At 46.3% G+C, this 27,799-nt stretch overlaps 1 protein-coding gene across 1 annotated transcript in view; it reads right to left on the bottom strand.

The window, feature by feature from the left end:
• TMEFF2 (transmembrane protein with EGF like and two follistatin like domains 2) overlaps positions 1-23,615 on the bottom strand; it is a 120,803-nt gene extending 97,188 nt beyond the window's left edge. Inside the window, exons 1-4 of the mRNA XM_083842925.1 lie at positions 23,223-23,615; positions 21,865-21,974; positions 16,217-16,346; positions 13,848-13,874 (exon numbers count right to left, since the gene is read on the bottom strand). Of these exons, the coding sequence (XP_083699051.1) occupies positions 13,848-13,874; positions 16,217-16,346; positions 21,865-21,974; positions 23,223-23,400 (445 nt within the window). The 5' untranslated portion in view covers positions 23,401-23,615. The remainder of the gene's footprint in view (positions 1-13,847; positions 13,875-16,216; positions 16,347-21,864; positions 21,975-23,222) is intronic.
• Between the last annotated feature and the right edge of the window lie 4,184 nt (positions 23,616-27,799).

The raw sequence follows: 27,799 nt of genomic DNA on the forward strand, positions 1-27,799 counted from the left end.
CCTCTGGAGTACTGTGTAGTTAATCCGCTGCACTGCCTGTAAACTATATGGTGAAGTGGCAATTACACCAGGAGCTTTTATAAAGCACAGGCTTTGCTCTTGCTGCAAACGGAGGTGAATCTTTGTCGCGCACTTTGAAGAAACTCAAGTTACCAGAGGATTATTGTTACAAATACGTTTAAAGATGATGCAATGTAAAATATATCAAAAATTATTCCAGTCAGCAACAGATTAAGGATTACAAAAAGCATCTGCTAGCTGCCTCTGGTAAAACATTACATTTGTCTCGACTTTATTTCTGGGATACCTGGCTACTGCTCCTAAGAGCTGCGTTGTTGCACAAGGCTGCTATAGATTACCTTAAAGGAAGAGAAGCTGTGTAACACAGCCTTCTGCAGCACAGTCACAGGATTGCTGTCCTTTATGAAGCCCTCCAGCACTGAATCTTTCCAGACAATGACAACGCATCCACAGTAAACGGGATGAGTTGACAGAATAGTTTTCTCCCTCACTGCTGGCTCTTTCTTCTTTAGTTTTTCCCTTCGCTGTCTCTCTTGGATTCCCAAAAGCTGCTCACCACGCCAGGGTGGCATGTGACATCTTCCCCCTCTCGACACCCACACGCGCGCATGAGAGTATGCTCACTTTGGTCTACATGAGACCACAGCACCTTAATCACAATTTTCTTTTGTCATGGAAGATTAATAAAATGAGGGCTCCCAGTACTTTCGGCATGTTTATACGTTCAGCTCAGACACCAAGCTGAACCGGTCCAAACCCTTGCAAATGACAATGAATCCTAAAAAAAACAAGGAGAATTTTCATCACGTGCCCCTCTCTGAGATACTGCCATTTGACAAATGACAGAACAAAATGACTTGCCTGTGCCTTAATTTCAGGCTAGAATTGGTGTGGATTTATGCAGTGACACTTGTATCATACGTGCTAGCAGCTTCTACCACCATACCAGTTGTGGGCACTAATTCAACCTGACCTTAACAACTTGTGCAATCTGACAGCTCCCCATGCTGTTCACCTGCTGGCAGATCGGAGGCTGCCGAGGCTCTCGCATTCCCTCCACGTCCCTTCAAATTAACAGCGTACGATCAGTCAGTCCTACGGTGCCGCTAAACACAGAAACAGCAGAGATGACTTTCTGCGGCCCTGTCTTGAAGTCACAGCACTCCGAAGGGAAGGGAGAAAATGCGGATTATTTGCCTCATCACCATGCAATGTCCAAGACAAACGAGGGTGCATATTCCTAATTGCTTGAATTGCACAAGCAATCTCTTCTTCTAGAAAGAAGAGACTTCTGAAAAGTTTAATGAAACACGATGAAAAGGTTTTTTGTACCACCATTTTTCCTGCCCCTAGGATCAATCAATTTTATTTTTAAGATAAAGCAAAATCTCTCCTTCCTATGAATTAGGTTAAAAAGGAATGAGGCAGGAATATCTAAAGATAAAGACAGCAAAACACGATGATGGTGAATTTCTATGCTACTACGTGTCGTGGTTTCTTCCCATTTGTTTCTCAACTCTGAACCTTCTTGTTTTGTGTAATTGCTTTTAAATAACTATAATGTTCTAGAAAATGACTTCGTATTTTCTTTCTAATGCTTAAATTACTGAAAGATTTTTTTTCAGCATTACTTCCACATTAAGGGTATTTGTTTTTTGTCTGCCCTGGCACTAGCTCGAGACAAAACGTAGATTATTCTCAATCTAGTTGACTTCTGTAAAAACAGACATAGCTTAGGACTGGACTTCCTGACTGCCTAGTGAAATCAAGAGCATCTCTTTTAACCAACACATGCTGTAGTGCAGCAGACAAGATGGAAAAGAGATACTTAAACTGTAAGTGTAGGGTAGATGGGCAGGCACAAAGAAAACAGAAAAATCCTGTTGAAGACTGCATCTTGCTTGTTAAAAGTGTTACTTACAAGTAGTAAGAACAAGTGTCTTAAATATTAAAACCTTTCACATCTTATGTACTATTGTGAACTCAAAAATTGCTCATGGTATTGTTTTCAAGTAGCAAAAAATCCTCCTTAAGGATTTTTCCTTTTAGAAGGAAAATATTAGCCCAAAAGCACCCGCCATCCAGATAAAGACATCCAGAGAAGAGTACCTTATAGCAGAGGAGTTAGAAAATGCTGCAGCTTTCCAACCCGTATCCATATTTAATGGTAATGGGTTCACTTACAGATGTAATTCTGATTGGAAAAGGTTTTTTTTCTGTGTATAATGCTCTCTTTTTAACAGAAATGTTTTTGCTGCTGCCTATTGGTGATGCTTAGACATCCGGTCATTTGGTGCCCTCACCTTTAGCAGAATGCTCAGGTGTTAGGATGGAGGGCTTCAAATGTCACCTACTTCACATGCTATAGCCTAGTAGAGCATAGCACGTGAATGGTAAATGAAAACCAAAGGAAAATGCCCAAACGCGTTTTTCCAGGACCCACAGCATAGGCAAGTTGTGAGCTCCCCCTGCTGACACGAGGGAGCCCTGCCTGGCACCACCACTGCCACCACGGCTGGGCCACCAATGCCACAGCAAGATGCTCACCACCAGCGGGAAGAAGCCAGAAAGAGCTCTGATAGCAAGGCTGGAGCCATGTGCAGCTCAGCCCCGGCATCTGAGATCTCACGGTTTGACATCCTAACTGGCCGAGTGCCCTTGGCTCCTTTTGGGAAACCAGCTACGGGCAGTGCAGGAGAGAGCTGGGTCAAAAGGGGTTAGGATGCCAGGGGTGCCGGGCATGGTGGCAGCTGGCTTCTTCCCTGCCACTGCCCAGGTGGAAGCTCCCAGCACAACTCCTGCTCACGGATGGCTCAGTGGGGCCATCTACACCACATCTCCTGCTGAGCACCTCCAGTGCTGCCTGCAAAGGCTTCATATGGCAATCCTCCCACTGGCTTTTAAAGGTCCCCTTCGGCTCCTTGGAGTGACTGGAAGACACCACCCTTGAATTCCTGAGCCACCAAACGCAGTCCTGTCCCGCTGAGCCACAGTTTCACTTCCAGCACAAATACCCTGGTACATCACCACCGATGCTGGCACATCAGGTCACAGAAGGAGAGAGAAGATACCAAGGAGAGGCTTTCTGAGAGCCAAGGAAGGAAAAAAAGACTAACAAAAACTGAGAAAACCTGTGCCAAAACCACCTTAGACACGTATCCATGACTAAGCATTATAGCTACGCTGCTGCTGCTGCACAGAGGGTGCTGATCTCTGGTCATGCCCTAAAAGCACTGATGCAACAACACGCACAGATTAATTGCTGAGAAGCTTACATATTAATAGCAGAAGTTTTGGTCAGAAACATGTGAAAATCTGTAGGCACTGGAGCAATAAAAAAGAACTGGGGCCGTATGGTGAGTGAACAAAGTCTGCTGAAGAATGGTATATTTCTGCCTTTGACTGGGACTTTCCAGAGCTGTCAGCTGAGCTGCAGAATTAGAAACCTAACATTGCAGCAGTCAGTTTTTAGATTTCAAGCTGTTCAAATGACCTGTCTCCAGGGAGGAATATCTAGCATGCAGGAATCAATAGCAAAACAGGTAAAGATGCCAATGTCTGGGGGCAGCCGCCCCAACAAAACGCCCCAGTCAGCCAGGCCAACCTACTGAGAAGATGTGAGAGAGGGTGATGGAAAATCGTGCTCTCTCTTTGAATCAGTACAAGAGATGCTATGTACTATTCACTATATATGTGAAATTGTGGCTTGACTATACCCGATTCCACATTACAGACTGATCTTCCATACCCCCTCAGTTCACACTGTGGCAGTGCTCCGAGCTACTCTCCAGTGAGAACCTAAAAGAGCCCATTTTATCATATCTTCACCCCTGAATGCATTACAAGTGACATCGCTTAATTTTAGCCAATCTGAACAGCTAATTAGATGTAAACAGATTGAAAAATTGTACACACGGGACAACTCATTTTTCAAAAGGCCACTAATCTAAACAAACCTTAGTCCATTCATTTAGTTCAACATTTGTCTAAATAAATTACAGCACAGACTTGTCCTGCACTGGCCTTGTGATTCACACAACGGGCTCCCTCCTCTTTTGATGAAAATCTCAGGCGCAGTACAAAAGAATAAGTTATTTGTTTATCAAGACTCTGTAAGAACAAAGATGAAGATGCCTCTGAGTCTAGTGAAGACATGTATGAGCCGAAGCAATTAATCTCTCCCACCTCCCAAAGCCATCTCACACAGTAATACATCAAAGCCAGGGAGGCTTTTTGTAATAACAGATAAAATCAAATGATATTTAATTGTGATCAATACACATTCCAGCTTCAGAGCTCCTTGGGTGCGATCCTCCTCTCTGCTCCTGCCCCCTTATGCCAGAATAAACAGGCAGGAAAAGGATCCTGGTGCTGGATGCGGTTGTACCAGTCCCTGCCCTGAGAATCAGAGAAGCCCTACAGGCCAGAGGGGAGCCCGACGGTGCCCACTGTGACTCAAGAAGGTCAATGGCTGCTGAAGTTATCCAGCACAGGGCAACATCAAGAAGTCTTGGGATGAAATGCACCATAGCGTGGCCTATTTTTAAACACAGAGCAATCAGCAGGGCATTATGCGTGAGGTTTTCTATTTGCTACTAGGGCCCACATTTCCTCCATTACCTGCATATGTAAATGTACACAATTAGATAGGAGAGAGAAGAGATGGAAGTGTTGTGGATTTTTAAATGAACAAATATTTTCACATCATCAGTCCAGGTTTCTTAACATAGAAATCTTGCTGAACATCATCTCAGCCTATTTGGCATGCAAACCAATCTACAGGACCAGGAATTAAGGGACTGCTGAGCACCTGCTGTGACCTGCCACGTGACACAGGCTCTGGGACTTCCAAACTCATCCTTGTTTGAGCAGAGCAATCTAGGCACGCAACTGTCAAAACTTCAAGTGACAGAGAATCCGACATAACTTTTAATTGCTTGCTTCTATCTGCTGTTGCCTCCATTTCTAAGAGTCTAACCTTCGTTTCCAGCCTGACATCTTGTTAGACCTTTGTCTGTCAGAAAAAAGAACCCTTTTTCTGCTCATTTCTGTTCCCCACAGAGCTACTTACAGATTGCGTCCTACACGCCCCTTTCCTTTCCCCAGACAAAGCTCAGAGCATCAAAGCTTTCCCAGCAAGGCAGCTTCCCCACCACCACCCCAGCTGCACACGGGGGGCTCTCCTGCTGCTCAGGACCTTTGGAGCTGGAGGTGCTGCCTCCGCTACATCAACACAAAAGGTGGAGGCAATCTGACATCCTCAAGAGTCTACTTCTTAAATATACAAGGATAATGGTAGCCCTTTGGGTTTACATAGGAATCTCACAAAAAGCCCATCAACTGCCAAGGCTCCAACTTTCTTTGTAGCATCACTGGTTCCCTGGGGGTTTCCCCACCTTGCTCCTCTGGTTTCCCCTCTTTGTTCCACGGTTGTGGCATCACATTTGACCCCATCAGAATGCCTACTCCTTCTTGTACCAGTGTGCCTACCAAACGAGATCGGATTGTTTCTGTGATCTGTTCATTTCTTACCTCCCCAGCCACATCAGCGTGACCAATGAGTAATGTATGTTCCCACCCGAGCCACTGGCAAAGAGAAACAGATAAACAGCATGAGGCTGATGCCTGTGCTGGCCATATGAAAATGATAAATCCACTTACAGTCATGTTGTGAAAGGCAGTTTTTACTCCACTAATTATGTACCATGTTAATTTTGCATGATTCTTGTTCCTTAATCATACTGTCGTGTACTGGCATGCCAAATACTTCACTGACATCCACGTACACTACATCAATATTGCTGTCTTTATCAAGCAAATTTGTAGCTTCATAAATAACATTTCAATTAATTGACAAAATCTGTTACATCAGCCCATATTGCTTGGCATTAGTTCTCATTTATTTCTTTATTAATCAGGTCTGGATCAGCATGTCCTGCTCTACCTCGATCAATGTCAGATTGACAAGCCTATAAATAACTAGATTTTTTCCCTACCCTTTTGAATACCCACATACCTACATTCTCTCAGACCTTTAGAACTCTTCCATGTTCTCAGATGTACTAAAAACCACAAATTAAGGTCCTTAGCTAGCTCTTTTTAAACTCCTGGCTCTAGTTATTTGGAGCTGCTGAAGTAAAAAGGGTCCTGTTTCAGCAGCTGCTTGTTTTAATGGGTTTAAATAAGCACCATCATTGTCTAACTCACGAGTAGCTAGAACAAGTGAGATCGAGGAGTCCAAAGCATTAAAAAAAATCATGAAACACCACGGAAGAGTTCTGACATCTTTTTCCCCAGATCATATTATTTTCAAAATGCAATTTGGAGTTCTTCCTATTATGTAGTATTTAGGGCTTGTATTCAAGTGTTCTCCTGGCCAACAAGGACTAGAAACATTTTACAAGTTTGCTTTAAATGAGAACCAAGCATCTTCCATACCTATTCAAAAGCCTGGGCTGAGAGAGTGATGATATCATCTTAACTGGTTGCACTGTACCGTAAAACTCTAACTTGTCTGAATTTGATGAGTTATTCTGAATTCTTGGGCTTGTGAAACGCTCATTAAACTTACCCTATATGTGTGTTTACATAAAGTAGCCAGCAATCTCTAGTTTACTAAGTGTCTGGGAAGCAGTCATGCCCTTCCTGAAGATAAATTCCCACTGACTTCAAAGAGAGCAGGCAAAATTTCTGCTTTTATTTACTAATCTCTGAAAGGGAAGAAATCCTCTTAGACAAAAGGGAATGTAAGCGTCTGATGCAGAATGCATTAGATTTTCCAGATGCAATGGAGGTCTGAAACGTAAGAGTTAAAGAAAAGCAAGTACACAAACCTTGCGAGAGGACTTGGCAGTTTTCACCCTATTTGTTCTTTGTTAGGTCTCATGAGAGCATCTAACAAATCCTATGTCACGCCAAAACCAGTTCAAAGCAAGTGCCTAGTGAATCAGCTTCTTCAAGCAATAAACCACAGGGAACCTAACTGAAAGATGCACAAGGATCTCAAGACCTTCTGGTCACTCCTGGACTGCCTCAGGCCCCACTTGTGGAAAACATCCACATCGAGAAGTAAACTTTGAAGTCAATGGTATTTAAGGATGTGCTAAAAATTAAGCACATGCCTAAACACATACTCTGGCCCATGAAGTAACAATGTGTTCTGAGCAAGCGTAACAGAGCCCATGGAAAGCTTGAGAAGCATCTTTCTTCCCTGTGGAAGAATTTCCTGTGTAGGAAAGCCAAACGATGAGCTAGATTCACCTCTCGCTGTCAGCACGGCTAATCTCCCCACTTGTCACAGGGAAAATTAATCCAGGTTTACAGAGATGTAGCAGACAAATCTAGTCCACTACATTTCTCTTTTGCTCTGTTTACAGTAACAGACCAATAAATGAGTGTTTGTGATAGGATGCCCTCTTTTTAATCTGTTTGCTGGAGTATCATAGGATTTGTTTGCTGGTTTGATGACTTAGTTATTTGTGGATTTACAGATTGCACATGATTAGACAGCATATTTTGGATTTTTTTTTTTATTCAGTTTTGGTGTGGATGGGTAGTTTGGATTTTTAAAGTGAAACCAGAGCATCCTCAGGATATTATTTTTTTTGGTGTAGGTGAGTATTCACAGCCTCCTTCTGTAGCTCTGAACAGTTTTAAAGAAGTACTAAAAAAATGTAAGAAATTGGATCATTTAAGAAAGCAGCTATGAATGGAAGTCATTCTGACCTCTTGTCAGCAAAAGGCTCTGGATCCTCAGGGTATCTTCGATTTGTTTTATTGGTGATTTTTTTTTCTCCCCAGGAATGACTGAAAAACAGGCCACATATCATTCACTATGGGCCAACTCTTTCCCGTGATATTTCTCAGCGTTGACTGTCTACCTGATGGCAGTTGTGCATTCAAATCAAGAACACAGCAAGGACTTTGGCCCATTAATAACAAAGTAAGCACAGGGATAAAGCACAGCACATTTCACGGAATCCTGCACTATAATTTCAGAAGCAGTAAGCAAAACATGGGCAGAACTTGGGCAACTAAATCCAAAACCAGCATCTTCCAAGCTGGCACTTATAAATAACCCCAGAGAGCTTCAAGTCCGGAGGAGCTCTGGGGAATTCGCTGGAACATCTCAGGCAGGCAGGGTCAATTAGCTCAGTGTTTAGCTCAACTTTACAGGAATCCAAAAGCAGGATATTCTTATCATTTCCATACCTTCCTAGGATTTCCAAAATATCTACTGCATCCCACCCAGTGCAAAACACCAACAGTGGGGACCTAAAAGTTCACTGCTTAGAAATGCCCAAGGACTTCCCATTCGGTCACCAAATACACACAAGATTCATCCTTTCCCAGTTTTTTAAAGGCCACAAAGAGATGCTAACTGCCTTTTCCCGAGCTAAACTCTTACACAGGTCAGATGTGCACCAGCCCTGAACTAAAAGTCAAGTAATCACGTTAGGACAGTGAAAAGCTTGAGCTAATAAACCCAGCCTTTCACAGAGCTTATTGGTTTAGGCTCGGTGCCACGCTGAGGTTAACAAGGTAAAAACCTGTTTAACAAAGAAGACATATATTTGACCATCCACAGTCGGGTCAATCATTTAAGATTTAAACATTCCCTCCAGAGGTATTTACCCTGTCACACGCACGTTGCTTATAGTTGCTTTTGTATCTGCTGATACTGCTTTAAATTATACTAACCAAATGAAATTAGAGTAGAAGCAGTTTTCCTACTGCCTTATTGCAGTTGATAACAGCATGTGGGGTCTGCAAATATTCTAAACTCACATGAGAGAGCCCTGTATTACCTGTTATACCCAGCTAAAAAAAAAAGAAAAAAAAGGACAGGATGTGCAGGCTCAAAACACGAATTCCCTTTCTTTTTAAAGTTAAATTGGAATAGTCCCATTATTTTCACATATACTAATACACGTGTATATGTGTGCAGGTCAGCATTGCATTTTATACACCATTTCATTCAAACCAATAAACACGCCAGGTTTTATGGAGTATTTTGGCTCAACTGTTATTGCTAGGACGGTGTTTACAGCAATATTCATTGTGTTCTGCATAGCCCTGCCTATCAATCAGCCCTGAAATAAAGCAGAAAGAGAAATCCAGGGAAAAGCAGCAGAGCTGCTGAATCCAAGCCAGTCACACAAATCCAGCATGGACACATGGGCAAAGGCAAGTGGGTCAAAGTAGCTGTTTGGCTGTTAATTAAATAAAAAGATATATGCATTGTATTATAGTTTGCCTTAAAAAACAATTCAGGCCTCACAGCATTAAGTTTTCTTTCTTCTCTTTTGACTGTATTAGTCTCTCAAGATGACTGTTGTTCCGCACAGATTCATAATATGTACGTGTTTACTCACACATTTCCAAGCCGACAGGAAAGGCAGACCAGAATTCCAAATGTATGATTTGATCTACATGTTGGCACCTACGAAGAGCTGCAGGACTCCAATTTTCTGGATAAGATTGAAGGCATAAGCCGAAGAGAACAAACAAACAAAAAAGCCATTCTCATCCTTAAAATACACAAACAAAATGAGACGGAGAAAAAAAATGACTGCCCAAAAGGCTGTTGATTCTCAGGTATGCCTAACAGCAGCACATTAGGAATAACTTTAAGAACATTCTTTGTGGATTGCATGTGAGCCTGCTGACAAGCAGTATGGTTCAAAAGACAGAGCACCAAAGCACCGTGCATTATCGCCAGGTCAGCCACTGGAGCATGATGCGGCTTTCAGCCTTTGCCTAACTTGGACGTTCAGGCTCTGCTTCACAGATTTCATCCTCTCCCTCACTGCAAAGAAGTGCCTCACGGTATCAGGGTGTACCATGCTGGAGCCCTAATCTTATAATTAGTGCCCCTAGATGCTACTCTAAAATAATGGTGACGATGATACTGATGAATTATGACTTGTTTATTCATTCAGCTTTAGTCTAGATCATGAAGAATTAACATAAAAACCAAACTCTGATAAGATCTGCATACCCAGGGGCCCTGTACGATTCCCATTAGAGTCAGTGGGACTTTAATGGAAATTGAATGAGGCTCTGAAACTAATTCGATGTAGGTGCTTGTGTATTGCAGCGCCGGGGGATCACAGACACCTGGCGTGATCGGCACCCACAGTAAATCGATCAGGCTATGAATGCAAGCCAATCAACGGAGCTAAGAACATGGATAATACACAGAGGGGGGGAAAAAGCCTTCAATGCAGAAAAGAAACCAACCAAAGATGTTCTTAGTCTGTTAAGTACTATAATAAAATACTGCATCTTGAGTATGTCACTGTTTGAAGGCAGCTAGGAAACGAGCACGAATTCATTATGAACTCACTCAAGACCAAAACATGAATCACTGGGTTCTAAAAAAAACCCGCCCAGTAGTCTAGAGAACGGCATAGATGAAAATGAATGGAATCTCTTTAAATTACTCTGTATAAACTCTTTCACATTCATTCTTTCTGCCGCTGATTAGTATCTCTCTGTGATACTGGCTTTTAAATAATTCCACACTGTACTCAGTTTCTGCAATCAAAACACAGAAACAACTCTTGATTCTGCATTTTTAGTCTTCGTTTACTGGGGAAAAAATGTCTTCTGTGGTAAGAAACTTGACCACCTACTATTCCTACCCATTTACTGGATATCCCCAAACGTGACTGTGTGCCAATGGCTCAGTAACCCAGTGACATTAAATTTCTCCCATCACTTTACAAATAAGGGGACTTTTGTATTGCTTTATTGAATATGTGATTGCTGCCTAAAGCAGTAATACATCACCTCTGGAAAGCCCCCAGGATTATTAAAATGATAAGAAGTTGGGAGCCCCTGCTCCCAGCAACCCTGAAAGTAAATCAGAAAACTCTAAGACCTAAATACTAAAGCTAGAAGAGCTTTCTGCAAACCCATATGGGAATGAGCAGAAGGGAAACGTGGCTGGCAAAACATGACCTCTGGCTGTACTCTTTCTGCTCTACCCAGCTTCCTGAGAAAAATGAGGCTTGTGTGACCACACGGTGCTGTTGTGGACATCTGTCCATTGCACCAACCCCTTTCCAGGGATTCCTGAACCATCATCCAATTATGATTTCACTTGACAAAAACTCCATTGAGGAAAAAACAGGACTGAGAGCTGAACTGTTACCAGTCATGAGGTAAACCACCACAAAGCAATAAGGTTGTCATGTTCCAAGAACTGGAAAACATTGTGTCCTCTACCAGTTGGCAATTTGAGTTAATTCCCCATTAGGTGCGTACCTTATCAGACCACATAAATCCAACCACAAGATACAAGTCTGTTGGAAAGCTAGTATGCTCATCTTGTGGAATGATACACAGAAACGGTGCAGAAATCTATGGGAATAATATGGAGGGGCTCCAGTAAGAAGCAACATCCTTGTCCACCTCCGAGTGCAGGAAGGCAGATGTTCCTGCCGCTAAGGACAGTCCCCAGGTACTCACACTGATCACACTGAAGGATCACCCTTTATGGGTGCCCTCAAATAGAAATCCACCCACCCTTTACCCAAGGAGAGCGAGCCCTACACAAATACTCTCCGTGACCCAGATCCTTTTTCGCCAAGTACAGATGCTTTTGTACTAGATCACACAGCAAAGAAGAGATCCCTATGACTTCCCAGCCCCACTGACGTTATCTGGCTGGATTTTGTTTGAAAAGTCTTTTCAACAAGAGTCTCCTAAGCCACCGGTTCCAGGAGGCTTTGCCCAGCCTGCCCGAGCCCCCAGCAGGCCTCCAGGGCCCCAGGCACTGGTTGGCAGCTTGTTAACCAGGGCTGCTTGGAGAAGCTTACGAAAGGCAATCTTCTTTGTCTCTTGTTTTTCTGAAAATTTTCAGAAGACCTCAGACTTCTCCTAGAACAACTTCCCACTCATGACTGTTGGAGTGGATTTTACAAGACTTATTGTGATGACATCCAAAATTTATTACAGCTTTTACAACAAGACCATGTGTAGTAAAGAGTGATGTAGTGACAATATTTACTTGGCTGGATTTAGCTTCTTAGGGCACATAAATATACTTTTGCACTTTAAGAACAGCAGTGGCTGCCTACTAAATCTTGTATAATACAAGGCAGCTTTGTAGACCTTTAAGCACACACCAACTTGACTCTGTCTACTTCACAAATTTGCTTCCTTATTATCTGCCTAGTCAGTCCCCATGGTCCTGTTCTGCTCATCTTCTGTCAACCTCAGCTTTTAAAACGAAATTGTTTGGAAATCATGCTTTTAAAACCCTATGCCTTCTGAGTATGGAATTCATTCCTTTAGGAAGTGGGCATGTGTGTTTCCCCATCTCCCCCAGTTATAAAACAGACTGGAAATCTTATTCATTTTCCTTAGTATGTACATGAAAAAGTCACACAAAATCCATCATTTGAAAATTGATTATTGACTGAGTGTGTGAAAATCCCATCTTAAATTGTAGATTTCTGTTAATCTGAGATCTGAATCAGGAATCTCTTTGATCTAGTCCAGTTCAGAAAAAATATTTAAAGGGCGTGAGAGCAAAATAGGAATAGCTAGACAAAATTTTTTAATGAGGTGTAATATTTTCAGTTGTGATTTCTGGGAGCCAAGTCTGAAGCATCTTAAAATGTTCTGATTTCCAGAAAACAAACCAAGTCCAGTCTCTGACAATTAGGCCCCTTGCAAATGCCCCATGCTCAGGCTGTTGATTACTTCACAGGTAAAAATAATACTTCACCAAAACGCTGCGCTCTCCAGCATGCTGGTTACCAAAACTACAGGAAGACTGGGTGATACTTTACCAGATCGCAGAAATGTATTTGAAAAACCTGAATCCAGACAGGACTGACAGCCAGAACCAGCCACAAAACTACACAAGAGCCCAGACCTGCTGGCTGCCTGATGCCGAATCCTGGCTCAGCTCCCCATGGCCACCATGGTTGGAGGAGCCTGGCAGCATCCCAGCCCAATGCTGACCTTGCCCCTCACCTGCCATGGGTCTCCTGCAGTGCCTGGGCAGAAATGAAGGTAACTCTTCAGGGCAACCCTCTGCAGCCACCCAAACTAGCCCTGGTCTCCTAGCCTCCTGGGAAGCCTGACCCACCAGCCCCACAATACAAGCATCTCCCAGAAGCCACGTTCCCTGCCCTGAGGTGAGGCACTACCCTGAACCACTACTTACACTTCCAAGAACCGGTCGCACATCCCAGAATCAGTGTTAAATGAACAAAACGATAAAAAAAAATAAAATAAATAAAACCACAAAGCCAACCCTCAACTTAAATGCAAGTTTGCTACTGTTTTACAGCATCCCCCGTATGCAGCAAAGGGTTTGGACTATTTCCCTGTTTGTTTTTGCTGCTGCTGTTCTTAGAAGAAACACATAATTCTTCTCTTGTGACATTTTTCATATCTTTAAAAAAATGCTCTCCAGTACCACAAAATATTTGGCTTGAATCCTCCAGTGAGAAGAAGCCAAAGGTTTGGCTCATGTTTTAAAAACAAAAGGAAATATTACTCTAAGCATAAAACAAACGAGTGCAACAGTAACAGTAGATGGAGATAGAGCTCCTAGCACAACATATGAATAATTCCAAGTCCTATTAGAAGGAACACAGCTTTCTGAATTTCCCTAGAAAACGGCATGTCATTAACTAGGTTCCAGCTTGACAAAAATGCAAAATGTCACTTTTTCAGAAAAAAAGTCCAGCAAAAGACAATATGTAGTGTAACAACAAAACTGCAAAGCATATCCCCTTAGAAGCTGAAATTGCAAAAGACAACGTGTGTACACATAAGCAGTGTTATTAAAAGATGGCTCTTACCTCCATCCCCAGATCCTGAGCCAGCATCTGAGAAAAGAACAGAATGAAATTTATATTCATGTGCTACCGTATGTCCTGTAAGCATGTAAGGCAAGATTGTTCAGTCAAATGTATTACAGCGTATCTCATGTTTGATGTCATCCCTGGGTAAATTGTAGAGATGTAATCTGAACGTAGTTCACTCAAGCCGTCTTTCTCATGTCTGAACTCTCTTACTTTAAAGTCTCTATATAAGACTAAAATAACGTAAGCCCTGGAGTGCTGTGATGTTCTCAGAAGCCGCTGCCTCATTTTGTTGTACTGAGACTGATAAAGCAGCTCCAGGAGCTTTGTTCCCAACAGTTGTGCAAAGTCGTTTCACGTGGCCACTACTAAACCCTCAGCATCAAACAGGGCTTTTAAACCCATCTGTTTGAGGCCAGACCAATTGGAAATTCATGGCATTGTCTGCACAGAACAGTGACATCTCATCAGATCACTAGTTTGAATAAACCATTTAAATCCTTATTCAAAGTCCGTAGATAAATGATCAAAATGCCATTTTTCTTAAGGTTGTGGCCGAGGTTCAAAACCAAGCGTTTTTGTTTTCTTCTGCTCAACGTTTTGCTGGATGGAATGACCAGATTCACAAATTCTGAAAGTGCAACATCGCAAAATCTCCAAGCCCTGAACTTCATTATGATACTTTCTAACCAAGACAAAGTACAGGAATGCACGCATGAGTAGGGCTAGAAAATCCATACGAGGAATTTCTCCCGGAGGGAAGGGAGGGAGGCTGTCACCCCTTACCTCCCTTAGCAGCGGGTTTATCCATTTATCGGCATCAAGAGTAATAGAGTTTGGAAAGGCTGCTTGGGGATTCAATTACCCTATGAACTGTTAGATCTAATTTACTGACAGTAGGATCTGGTGGATCTGAACTGGCTTGCACATGCCATCATTACTCAAAGTTAAAAAATTGAAAACCTTTATTTAAATAAACCTGTCGCAAAAAAGGCACAGAATGATAGAATTGCACAGCAAGACTCCATGGAAGAGAGACAAAAGAGGGGTGGAAAATAGAACAGAAAACGACTGGCTCTTTAGAGAAGAATCCCACGTTTCTCCTCCTGCCCTACCCTTTGATGCCCAGACCTCTGCCAGCCCAGGTCTCTGCTGGGGGCCTGTGCATCACTCTGCCCTGTTCCACTGTCAGTAGCAAGCAAGGTTGGGAAAAGATGAAATAATGCACTCAAATCAACCCCTTAATCATGAAGTCTGAACAAAAAAAGACCAGTTGCTGTGCTGAGAGAATTTACCGAGTCAAAGAAATCCTATGCCACAACAGGCTTTGTCAGCCTGAGCTCTACTTAATATCAATTTATAGACAAAAAAAAATCTGCATGTGTTTTTTTCTTGAAAATTGTCAGGTATCAGCTTCAGAGAAATTTCTTTTCCTGGATTTTTTTTCCTCTTGTATGTATGAAACACAAAAAATCACAGCACTGCACAAAGTCTGCCTGATGCACTTTTTTATTGACACCTCTATCCTCACCTGAGAAAAAAAAATCTGCTTTAAGTTTAAAGTGCTCTCTCAAGAACAAAGCCTTACTCCTCCTATTCTTTTCAAGTTAAGTTCACTGTCCAGCTCCAACAGACACTGAGCACAAAGGAAAAACATCAAGAACCCCTGTGCCTACGCAACTCGGTTTTCCTGACTGATGTGGCTCATTCGCTCTTCTAGCTGCTTCACAAAAGTAGAGACACGAACAGCTCATGATGCTCAGAGTTAAGTGAGGGCGTCTCAAATACCAGTCAGTTTTCACACATGTTCTTCAATGAGTTCTTCCAACAAATCCAGAAAAACAATTTATTGCGCAGAGCTGTTCATTAAGGGTTTTTTGGGCTGGTATAAACTGGCTTGGCTCATTACAGTCAGTGGAGGTCTGCTGAACTACCAGCTGGGAAGCAGGCCCTACACACACAAGAAAAAATACTAAGGAACTGCATTACAGGCAGTGATGCTCCAGGCCTACCCTCTCCAGATTACAGAGTAGGTTGCTGTAATCCAGATGCCCATTTATCAAACATCTGCTTGCTTAATCTGCTGTCAGTGACCTGTCATCATGGCCCCTAACTGCAGGCTGGGCTGCGTGACCAGCAGCACAGGATACACACTTCAAAAAAGGCATGAAAAAACTTCTATGCTGTACCCTATCAACCTATGTGAGGCTAGCTGTTTAAAAGGAAAGGATGTCAGCAGCATCTTCTCACACTCAGGACTGCCAAGAATTAACCCACGACAAACTCAAAGGAGGGATTCAAACAGCTCCTGCCCTCCGCAGGCAGTTTTATCCAGGGGCACGCAGCCTGGAGCACACGGTACGTACCGGTCGCGCATGATCCTTCGGACACGAGGAGGATTTCGCTCTGCTGCTTGCAGGCAGCCTGCTTCAGGTAGCACTCGTTCTGGTAGGTGTCGCCGTTGGAGCCGCAGACGGGCACGTAGTCATTGTTGCACTGGGGAGAAAGGCCAGGAGCGGCAGCGTTAGCCATGCAGGTGGGATGGATGGATGGATGGATGGATGGATGGGGCAGCCCCGATTTGTGTGCCCCCCCTGCCCTTTCCAGTACTAACCCCTCGGGAAAACAACAAGGAGGGAGGCACTGCCTCCCTGCTTCACATTTACAGGGGCTTGAAGAGAGGGAGGGGGGATGTGGTAAAGAAGAAAGGGAGAGGAGCAGCAAACAGCCTTGTGCGGGTGAGGGAAGAGATCGCCCGAGCGAGGCAATATTCAGCAACCACTCACTGAGGTGTCCCCTGTGAGGAGGAGGAGGGGGCACTCCCAGACAGGGAGCATCGGGCAAGGCAAGCGGCTCCTCTCCGCAGCAGCAGCGGCTCCTCTTGCCTCTCCACTGGATGGCAACAGGCAAATTGCAAGGAGCAGGCTCTCCTTTCCCCTCCTCCTCCCCATCCGCACACCCTAGTCACAACAGAGATGCTCCTGGGTGCCCAGGGAAGCGTCCACCTGCCCTCACCCCCCTGCTCCAGCACCCCGCTGCAATTAGAGCTGGAGGAACGGGGCGAGGGGACAATCGGTGCTGAGCTCGGCAGCCCTCTCTCGGCAGGCACGCAGCGGCCGGGATGCTGCTGCTGCGCCACGGCCGGGCGCTCCCCGCTGCGCCCGGCGGGCAGGGGCAGAGGTGCCGCAGCTCGGCATGGAGCCGTGCCCCTGCCTCAGCCCAAACTCCTGCCCAGCTCGCCAAACCACCCCCTTCCCCCCCCCACCGCTGAAGGATGGTTTCGCCCTCGCCTGTTCGTTTTAATAAAAATAATTCCATTTTATATAGAAAATTGGGCAACCTACCGGGTGCCGTTATCTTAAGATAATCACACTCCGAGGCTTAGCAATACTTGGATGTACCCTGTACATGGTAATTATACTGGGGATATGATTATCTCATGATTACTGTACTCCTGGTATGCCTCATTGTTTAATTATAACAAATGGAATGATCGCAATTATTATTTACAAATGCTCACCTCTGCTTAAATCCAAGTAAAAATTAAAAAGAAATCACACTGCCTATTTCAGCTATCTCGTGCCACAAAGTGGCAAAGGTGTGTTCCTAACGCGCAACCTAAAGCGCAGAACCGAAATCCCAGGCATGTAAGCATCAAACAGGCTTCAACGTGAATGACTACAGAAACAACTAACACAAACAATTGCACAGACTGCATTAATTGCAGGCCTCCATGCGGAGCGGCTGCCAAGAAATTATTCATAGTTGATCAGAGTGACATTTTGATTGGGCCGAATCAAATGACATTTTCCTCACACGCTGTATTTTTTTAAATCTTCCAGAGCTGCGTCCCACCTCCAGTGTCCTCTTCCTTCAGAGCAGGACAGAAAACCAGCAGCAACAACAGGGAAAATCCTTTTCTTCCTCTCCTGACGAAGGGCTGCTCCACGCAGAGATTATTTTCATGACTATGCTCCAAAGCTGAACAACGCTGCAAGCAGAAAACACCGACTTCATCCAAAAGCTCTACAACAAACGCTGGAGGGTGATCTGGAATACTTAACCAGGACAATTAACACAATCATGCAAATTTTTTAAAGCATGAAGATTCAAATCATGCTTGTTTTACACATCCTCTCTGCTTGACACCCGTGGGACTTCTTGTCAGAGCAATCTGTGCAGAACTCGGCCCAAAGCATCTCAACAAGCCCTCTGACGTGTAGAAACAATGCTGGACCCCGTTCCCAAGAAACACGGTGGAAACTGCTGGTTTCGCCCAGAGCCAGAGATGATCTTTTACACTGACTCAGCTTCAAATCTGAAAGGCCAAGCAGCCCTATGTTAACAATATAAAACGTCAAGAGTGAAATCTTGAGCCACACAAATTGGCAACAGAGCTGCTGTTAGCTGGGCTAGAACTTCTTCCAAAGCTCATAGATGCTAAGACACATTTGAGAGACACCAGGGCTCCTGAAAGGATTAATTCTCCTCGCAGAGGTTTTCCCCATCTCTCGTGCAGCTGATGACACGCTCGAACTTGGATTTGGACGGCAGAGGTGGAGGTACTCCACGATGAGCACTAGTGATGCATCCTTTTCTTTCTCAAGCTGTGCTGGTCCCAGAGGCATTTCTTCATCTGCTGCCTGTTCATCCCACCACCACCTTTGCACAACTGCTGTTTGGATGGAAAAGGCCAAACTAAGGAGCTGCAGGGAATGTGAGAAGCAAGAGCCTCCAGATGGATCCTGCCTTGGTTTGGGCTGGGGGGCTCAGAAAGCCATGATGAAGCCATGGTGGAAGTCACCCAGGAGAGAAAACGACTGCTGATGAGAAGGTCTTGGTGTTAGAAGTCAAGTAACTCGTGGCCTTCTTTCTAGCACTGGAGGATATCAGACCTTGACTATCATGGTTTCCTCAGTCTAGCAACACATTTGTGCCACTGGTTTAGGACTCCGTAGACCAAGCCCCAGACATGAGTACGATTCTCCAGCCCTAAAGTAAGGCCTGATCAAGCACACAATGAAATCCACGTCAAAACTCCCAGAAACCCAGCAGCATGGTGCCATACTGTCATGTCCTCTCTTATGCACTTGGGTTTTTAAAATACACCTGTATATAAATGTATCCAAACTCAACCAACTATCAGCTGGAGGTGGCCTTTCTCAGCATGAGCAGCCTTGAGCACTCACAATCAGCCGGAGACAAACCAGCTCTGGAAGTGCTGGGTCGGTGCTGTGCACTGAAACCATGAAGGTTTGCTCTCTAAAGAGAACGATGAACTTGTGTAACTCCTTCTCCAGGTAACACTGTCAGAAGCTTGACCTCTTCCTGCTCTCAAACTCCACTCCCAAAATGCCAGCTTTGTTTGGAACCAAGTAGCACGACAATATATTCCAGAAACGTAATACCAAGCTGCAAGCTGGCCAGGCGAGGCTCCAGCTCCAGAAATGCAGAAGCACAGGAGGGATTCAACTTGCGTGGGAACAGGGCTCCTCACACACAGAGCAGTGAACACTCGCAGTCTTGGTCAAGAGATGCAATGCTGATGGAAACGCCCTCGTATATTTTTGGATTCATTTGTAACATCTGAGAGGGAAGTGATCCCAAGCTGCCAGACGATGGCTTTGGGAGGACTTGAGTGTAGAGGGAGCGGTGTCCCCAGCTGTGGCTCTGCACCTCCTGGTGGCCCCGCTGAGCTTGCTGTGCGGTGAGCAAGGGTGGTGGCTGCCACCTCGCTCAGCCCCACCGCTGGAGCCAGCCCCCGGGGCTTCAGGTGGGGCTAAGCGGGATACAATGTCCTCTGACACAACGCGTGGCTCTTGTCACGAGGAGTCCGTGAATGGCCCGTCATTTTGTGAAAGAGAAAGACAGGAGAGCCAAGGAACGCACAGCCCTGTCTCAGCGCGTGCCCGCTTGCTCTTCAGCGAGAAGAGTACAACTCAGATCTTCCAGAGCAGCCTGATGGGGTTTACCCCCTCAACAACAATTATTAATTTTTTAACCCCACATGGATAGACATGATGTACATCTGCAATCCTGGTTCATGGGAAAAAAAACACACACAACCCCACACAAACCAAGGCTGCAGCAGCCCCAGTTCTGCCTCCCCCAGGACCTCAAGACCCTGGGGTTGGCCAGCCCAGGCCTTTCAAACAACACGGAGGCAAAATTAGCTTTCAGTCCTTGTCTATTCTCTCAAGCTGCAGCGAAAGCCCCTGGCAAATTCAGGAGAAAACATAAAAAGTAATTAGAATGATGAGGAGCCTGCTATTGATTTGCTCACTATCACCCCAGAGAGCTGTCACTGAAACGGGACACCTGAATTCTGAAGGAGGACCCCCTTTCTCGTGACATAAATTACCTGGCTGGCTCTGCCTTACTTGGCCAGCCTCAGACACCGCATTAGAAACTGATTTTCTACTCCGGCAGCGTGTGGCTCTGGCTTGTCACTTTGTCAGCTGATGTTAAAGCGAGGCAGCCCCCTGGGCGGGTGCTTTTCCCTCCAAGGTTGCAGCCAGCCCCGTGTCACCACAGGGGGCTGCAGTCAGCCCCAAGCCACCAGGGACTCGTATCCTGCCTCGCGAAATCACATCTCCCACCACCCCCAACGCCTGGCTGCACTCCCTGCAGACTACGAGTCCACTGCTTAATGCCAAATGGGGCACCGATGATGGGACCCGAGCACCTCTGGGGGTCCCCAAAGGTCCCAGCACCAATGGGGCAACGTCTGCCCCAGCAGTGGAGCAAGGCACCGCTGCTGCATTGCATCACAGCCTTTTCTTCGAAAGAGAAAACAGAGCAACCCTTAAATCACTGCACATGCTGAGCCAAGGCAAACGCTCCTTGCTGCTCTGCTCAAAACAGCATCCTAACATGGATTTTTGATCGCACGCAAGCTAAAAATGGAACACCAGAAATACACGGTCAGTATGAATTCTCTCCCCACGCAAGGAAACGCAGCCACTTCAGCAAACTGTCTTGTTCTTCTTGCAGAAAAGTTCCTTCTTTGTTTTAAAGGAAGGAACATTTGTTTAATGTTCCTTCGTTTGGAATTTTTACCCAAAGTGAAATTTGGCTCTAGAAATATAAACGATACTTATCACGCTTCAAAGCGAATAGCCAATCAAAGCTCAATAATAAATTAATCATTACAGACGTGCACAATCTTGAACTGTGCACTATTTGGCCTGCTCTACTGTAAACATTCACATCAGCATTGCAAGTTCCACAACTTCACAGATCTGCATTAAAATGCGAGAAACCACAGAGGCATAAACGTATATGCAACACGTGCTGGTACATGCTTAAAACTCCTTTAGTTTGCTCAGTTTTTATTCAGGTCATTATGGAAAGCACAGCTGTTTTGCAAGTTGGCTAGAACATATTAAATGGAATCCTTCATAATGAAATTGTCTGACTTTGAGGATGCCTGAGGTTTAGATGTAGCTGCAAGAGGGAGAGAGACGGCACAGGAGGAGAAGGAAAAACCCCACTGCTCAGCAATAACCCGCTACGGCTGTATAAAACCTAAAGGAAGTTCATGATTTTGGAACAGAGGGATTTCTCTTTAATCTGATCAGCTGGGCAGATAAACAGTCAGAAGCATTGTCACTATGCAGCCCTTCCTGAAAATATTGCATAAGCACATTACAGATCCATTTCTTTAACTAGATCAGAACTCTGAATACAATAAGCCACGATCTGTATCAGAAATGAATTTAGAAAGGACTCTAAATCCTTGTTAAAAGGGCAGAGAAACAAAATCAGAAATGCACAACCTGAAACTGCAGACCCGAGGGGACATTTAAAGCCGTAGCATCTGCATTTTCCCAGAGAAACTTATGTCTTCTTGACACCAGTTGGTTCTCCTGCCAGCTTTTATACATGCTGCCAGGTTTTCCCTCTAACTTCTCTGCACGTAGAGAAATAAATTGCCAAGTGACGGGTTATAAAGAGGGATCCTTGCTTTGTATTCTCATTAATGAATTACAGAAGGAAATATCAATCTTCTTACCTTGAACTGACAGACACAAGTCACACTGTCTCCAATCCTTAAACACTCCCCATCAAATTTACAGGTATTGGTGTCGCAGAGAAAGAGATCGTTTTCTCTGTCATCGTAACCTCGAATGTAAAAGGAAAAAAAGATGTCAGCTTTGGTCTGGCAAGAGGAACAATACAGGATGATTGTGTTTTAATGCACAGAGCACAATAACCTTGTTGATGAAACGATACAGTCCAGATTTTCTTTTGTCCTTCCCTGTCCTCAGTTTTCCACTTTTTCCTCTCATCTCTCCCTCAGTCCTTCTATTAATCCTTATTCCCCACAGCCTCACGCACTTTTTCCCCCTCTCTATTTCACGACTCAATTTCCTCAAAAGTCACCCAGTAATTACGCTATTTCACTGCTCCGGGTCAGGAATGTCATCAACTTAACCCCACACAATCGCAGATCTGTTGGCCAGAAGACCAAACTGGAATTTCTCCAGCCCGTGGTGCAACAAAGCCCCCCGTAACGAAGACGAGCAGGCTGCGTGCCTTCCGCGATGCTCTGCCCGACCCCAAGGAAGTCCGCTCTCCCCAAGTTAACGGGAGGAGCGCCGGGCTGCCTGCAAGCCGCCGAGCGACGCCAGCTCCCTGCCTTCAATTCCCCCAGCAAAACCCGACAGATCTGCCCAGAGACCCAGATCCCGAGCATGAATTTCAGATCTCGCTAGCCGACTTCCCATGCCAACGGCGCGCGGCAGAGGATTAAGCAGAGCAGCTAGATCACGTTCCGAGCCCATTAACATTTAAACCCATCATTTTTAGTTTTCTTCCCCCTCTCCTTGAGCCGCATCGCTCCATGCTCCCAGCCAGGAGAGCGCAGTGGACGCCCCGGGGGCAATGCGCACCCCGCTCCTGCAGACCCCCGCGTACAAACTCAACGCGGGGGTCAGAGCTGCTTCGTGGGGATGGGAAGGGATGGGAAGGGATGGGAAGGGATGGGAAGGGATGGGAAGGGATGGGAAGGGATGGGAAGGGATGGGAAGGGATGGGAAGGGATGGGAAGGGATGGGAAGGGATGGGAAGGGATGGGAAGGGATGGGAAGGGATGGGAAGGGATGGGAAGGGATGGGAAGGGATGGGAAGGGATGGGAAGGGATGGGAAGGGAAGGGAAGGGATGGGAAGGGATGGGAAGGGATGGGAAGGGATGGGAAGGGAAGGGATGGGAAGGGATGGGAAGGGAAGGGATGGGAAGGGATGGGAAGGGATGGGAAGGGATGGGAAGGGATGGGAAGGGATGGGAAGGGGGCTCCCCCCCGGGCCGGCCGTGCCGCCCGCCCGAGCCGCCTCCCGAGCCGGGGTGCGGGCCGGGTGCCGGCGCGTACCGGAGCAGTTCCAGCCGGTGGGCGTCTGGCAGTCGCTGAGGGAGGTAGGGAAGGCCGCCAGCTTGTCGGGGCGGGCGAGCAGGAGCAGCAGCAGGGCGGGCAGCAGCAGCCAGCAGCAGCAGTCGCACAGCGCCCAGCCGCCGCACTGCCGGGGCGCGGGGGGCTCCCCGGGCACCATGACTTCCACACTCAACTCTCCGGCGGCGGCGGCAGCGCGGGGCCCCCGGGGCCGCCGGGCATCCCGCCCCCCCGGCCAGCGACAGCGGCGACGACGGCGACGGCGGCGACAAGTCGCTCAGCGAGCGGCGACCGACGCCGGGGCGCGCGGCGGAGCCCGGCGGGGCGGCGCGGGGCGGGGAGCGGCTGCCATAGGGGCCGGGCGGCGGGGAGCGGGGCGCCGGGCGACCGCTGGGGCGACCGTCGGGGCGGCCGTGGGGGCCGTCGGGGCCGCCGCGCAGCCGCCGCCGCCGCCGCCTGCCCCGCTCTGCCGCCCGCATCCCTCTGCGCGGGGGAAGCAGCGCGGCCCGGCCCGCCGCGTCACGTGCGGCCGCCGGCGCGCCCCCATTGGCCGGGCGGCGGGCGGAGGGCGGGGCGGCGGAGCCCCGCGGCAGCGCCCCCGGGGGGCTCCCCCCGCCCCCCCGCCCCCCGGCACCGGGCGTGGCGGGGGCAGCCGCCGCACCCCACGCGGGGCTCGGGGCTCGGGGCTCGGGCCCCGCTCGTCCCGCTGCGGGCTGGCAGCCAGCCCCGGGAGCACCCGGCGGGCAGCGAGCGCCGGTTGTTACTGCCTGCTAGCGGCCGAACCGAGCCTCGCCCGTCAGCTGCTGGGGGCTCGCGGAGCGCCTGCCGCCTGGGAGAGCGATTGTGTCCTCCTTCAGCACTTCGATTCACTTTTTTTTTTTTTTTTTTTTGCCGTGTCATTATTCCCTTTACAATCATCTTCTGTTTCCCCTCTCACCTCCTCCTCTTTGCGTTTAACTTGCTTGTTCTCTCTCACATTGAGTTGGCGTTGCTCACCGACACTCTGCTCGGGTGGTCGCTGAGGTGCCCAAACCCCAAGGCGCTGGCTGGCCGGGCACGACAGCCCCGCTGCCTCGCCAGGAGAATGTCCTGCTTGCTCCTGCCTTCTGCTGCCTCCACCCGCTCCTCGTTTCCTCGTCCCACTCCACCGGTTCCATTTTCCCATTCGCAGTTACCACAGCCCCCGGTTTCCCTTCTCATTCTCTTTTTCCCATTTCCTCCACCTCCTCCCTTCTTCCATCTCCAGCCCCTTCACTTCCTAGGCACCGATCGCACAGGCACTGGCAGGCTCCTTATTTGCAGGCCCATCTGACCGGACGGTGCAGGGAAGCAAACTATTAGACCAGCCTCACAGCCAGGCCCTTTCTGATCCGTCTCTCCTGTCGCTATAACTCACAACCGAGACGATAACACACGAGTATCTGGCATTCATAGAGTGTCATTAAATACAGCAGCAGAAGCCCAGCTATGGCCCGTCCTCTCCCCAGAGTGCCGTATAACACGGCAGTGACTGACTCTCCTGCGCACAGTTCTGACTTAGATTTACCCTGTTTTATTTTCAGCCTCTCAGACAACAGGCACTGTCTGCTGAGACAAAGGAGCCCCTCTATTTTTATGCTTGTTTTCTGACTTTGGAATATGGAAGCTCCACCAGAGGTCCTGTAATTGTCACAACACCATGCCTGAACTACGAACCTGAAACCGCCCGAAGGGCAGTCTGGTTAAGGCACAGTTAAAGGGGTTCTGCTGTGACTAACACTGGTATTTTCGTTAAAAAGGTTTTCCCTGTTGATATGTAAGCCTTACTCATAAAAATATTTTTATGAAAAAAATATATCTGCCAGTGTTCCAAAAGGGATAGATAGACCCACGAGCCTCGTTTCTCCGTTACCCTCTCTAGCAATTTCTTCTGAATTGTAGAGACTGAGATACAACCATTTTTTCATACAGTTCCTAGCTCCAAATCAGGAATTCTTTTGCCCTACTGATCCCGTGCTGCCCATGCAGTCACTTGCCAACACGCTATTCCCGGCTGCACTTCAGCACTGTGGTTAGCTGACACCTGCCATCTCGTACTCCCTGGCGCTCCCACCCCACCTCACTGCTACACAGAACTACTACTCGTAAGCCACGCAACGAGCTCACTGCCAAGCAGGCAGCTTTACGCTCGCATGATGTACAAATCGCAACCAGCATCCTCTGAAAGACATACTGAGTCCATGGTACCCCGTGTCAAAGCCAGGTACCAAAGAGCAACAGCCATTGGTACAGTTCCTTTTAGTTATGTGCTTGGCTCCAGTGCAAGATAACGAGTATGTAATAAGGGAAAACTACATCCTGTGTATGAAGCCCACTATCTGGGCAGCTTTTAGTTGCCTTTACTACATAAAATAGGCAGCTGATAAGGATGTAGTTTTATCCAATGCACGTGATCATCTACATGTGTTTGGAGGACATCAGCTCCCAGAAAATAAGCAGGCTGAGATGTTTCACGTGCTCTAAGGATCTGTGGGTGAGGGCAGGGTCTGCCCTGGCTTGTACCGCACCCCTCCAGCTACGACTGGTCAATGGCTGAGGCCTGCGACCAGGCTGCACCTGGTCCCCGTCCCACGTCGCCACGTCTGTGAGTAATGCCTTCTGTTGCTGCGCTTGGCTGGGAGACGATGTACTGCTGACGAATTACGCAACCTCAGTTATTCACACTTGCACTACATCTTGGCTGTGCTGCTCTTGGAAGCCTGCAGTCTCCCACAAGTTTCCCAGAACTTGGGAGAAGCCAACTGGTACAGAAGAGTGTAGCAAAACCTCCTTGGCAATATAAGCTACGGGTACATGAGACCTGTTCTTTTTCTGCTCTGTCTACCCAAGACTATAAAGCTGAGTTCATGGATCCTTGTCTTAAAAACACTGTATGGCCTGTGTCTGAGGTCTCTAAAGGCCCTAGGATAATGACCTTGGTCAAGAATGCTGATAAAAAAAGGCTTCTTTTTACAATACAGCTAACGTTCATCAACAACATTTTCCTCAGGTCAGCACCAAGAGTACGGGACCTAGGTTCCACAGCTGCTAAGAACAAATCCTACTAAGGGACACTTGAGTTAGCCTCTTCACTACCTATACCGTATTACCTTATGTTCATGAAACACGTATGTACAGAATTTTGAAAAAAAAACAAACAAACAAAAAACAACGACAACAAAACCCTGCACAATTCTTGAGAGTATAAGAGCTACACTGCGTGAGTGAACTATTGCAAGATACCACCACTAGTGTTAGTTCCTAGAAATGGTGAAAAAAATCTATTAAGTCTACAAGAAAGAGAATTGAGCAAATAAGGTCCTAGCCAACACTAACAAGAAGAGTACAAAGGGGGTCACCTGTTTTCAGTGGCAGTTCCTCGCATCAAATGAGCGGGTTTGATTCTAATATGCAAAAATCCCACCAGAAATAGCTTGGGAGTGCAGTTCCCAGTTAGAGGAACCAACCCTGAAGGAAAGGTACATGACAGATGCCACCTGCTCCAGCAGAAGACCAGTAAAGGAGACACAACCTGGATGAACTTGCTGTGTATGAAGCTGGAACTCTTCCCCTTCATGGAAGAACAACACTCTCTTAAGGCCTGTGTATTTTCAGGCTTGGTTTGACCAAAAGTTGGCAGACTTAGCCTACACATGTTTCTGTCAGAAGTCTGTGAGTCTCTAGCAGATTTTATGTTCATCTATTTTTCATGTGTGCAGGAAAAGTGCATGTGGGCTCACTCAAACGCACAGGCAGTAGTCTTTGCCTACATGTTATTTTACAGATTTTATACAGCTTCCAGCTAAATCACATATCTCAATGCAAAGTGTACCATTCCTAGATATCACATGAACTTTTAAAGCTCTGAGCGATCCTTTGGGTCTATAAACAACAAGTAGATTACATTCATCTACATACAGTCAAGACTCTTTTTCTCCCTACTGTTGAGAAAAACATGGCTCTTACTCTTCACTTGAACTAGTGTGTAATCCAAGAACAATTCATGGCCAGCTTTGAGAAAAGTGTGCTGTATTTTTCATTGTAATTAACCGCTTCAGAGCAAGAATCCTCATGTATAAAGATGAAGAAAGGTCTCAGCTTTCCTTGAAAGATGGTTTGCCTTTCAGCAATGCGTCTCACACTTTGATTTTTGACTGAAACATTCCACTGCTTTGGTGACCTGTTATGCCAAAAAAGCTGTCTTGTGTTATGCTTTACTTTTAACTGAATGTTCTGGCACATACCAAGAAACAGAACAAAGTATTGCAATATATACTGGAACACTGTTTCGTGCTGCTCCACACATGAAATTGATGTCAGAAAAAATTGCACAAAGGGCATGGAAAATGTGAATATATGCTGTGATCCTTTTACCTTCAGTTTTAAATAGATGGATTGAAATGCATGGATGCTAAAGATTTATGCATCTGTTTATAGTCCATTCTGGAGTTTTAACATTTCATGCAGCTTGTAGGAGGGAGTGTATTATTTATATAAAGTCATGGTTATTCAGCAGTGTTTATTCCTGAAGAGCAACAAAA

Source organism: Anser anser, assembly GCF_964211835.1.
Source record: "Anser anser genome assembly, chromosome: 6".
Lineage (NCBI taxonomy): Eukaryota > Metazoa > Chordata > Aves > Anseriformes > Anatidae > Anser > Anser anser.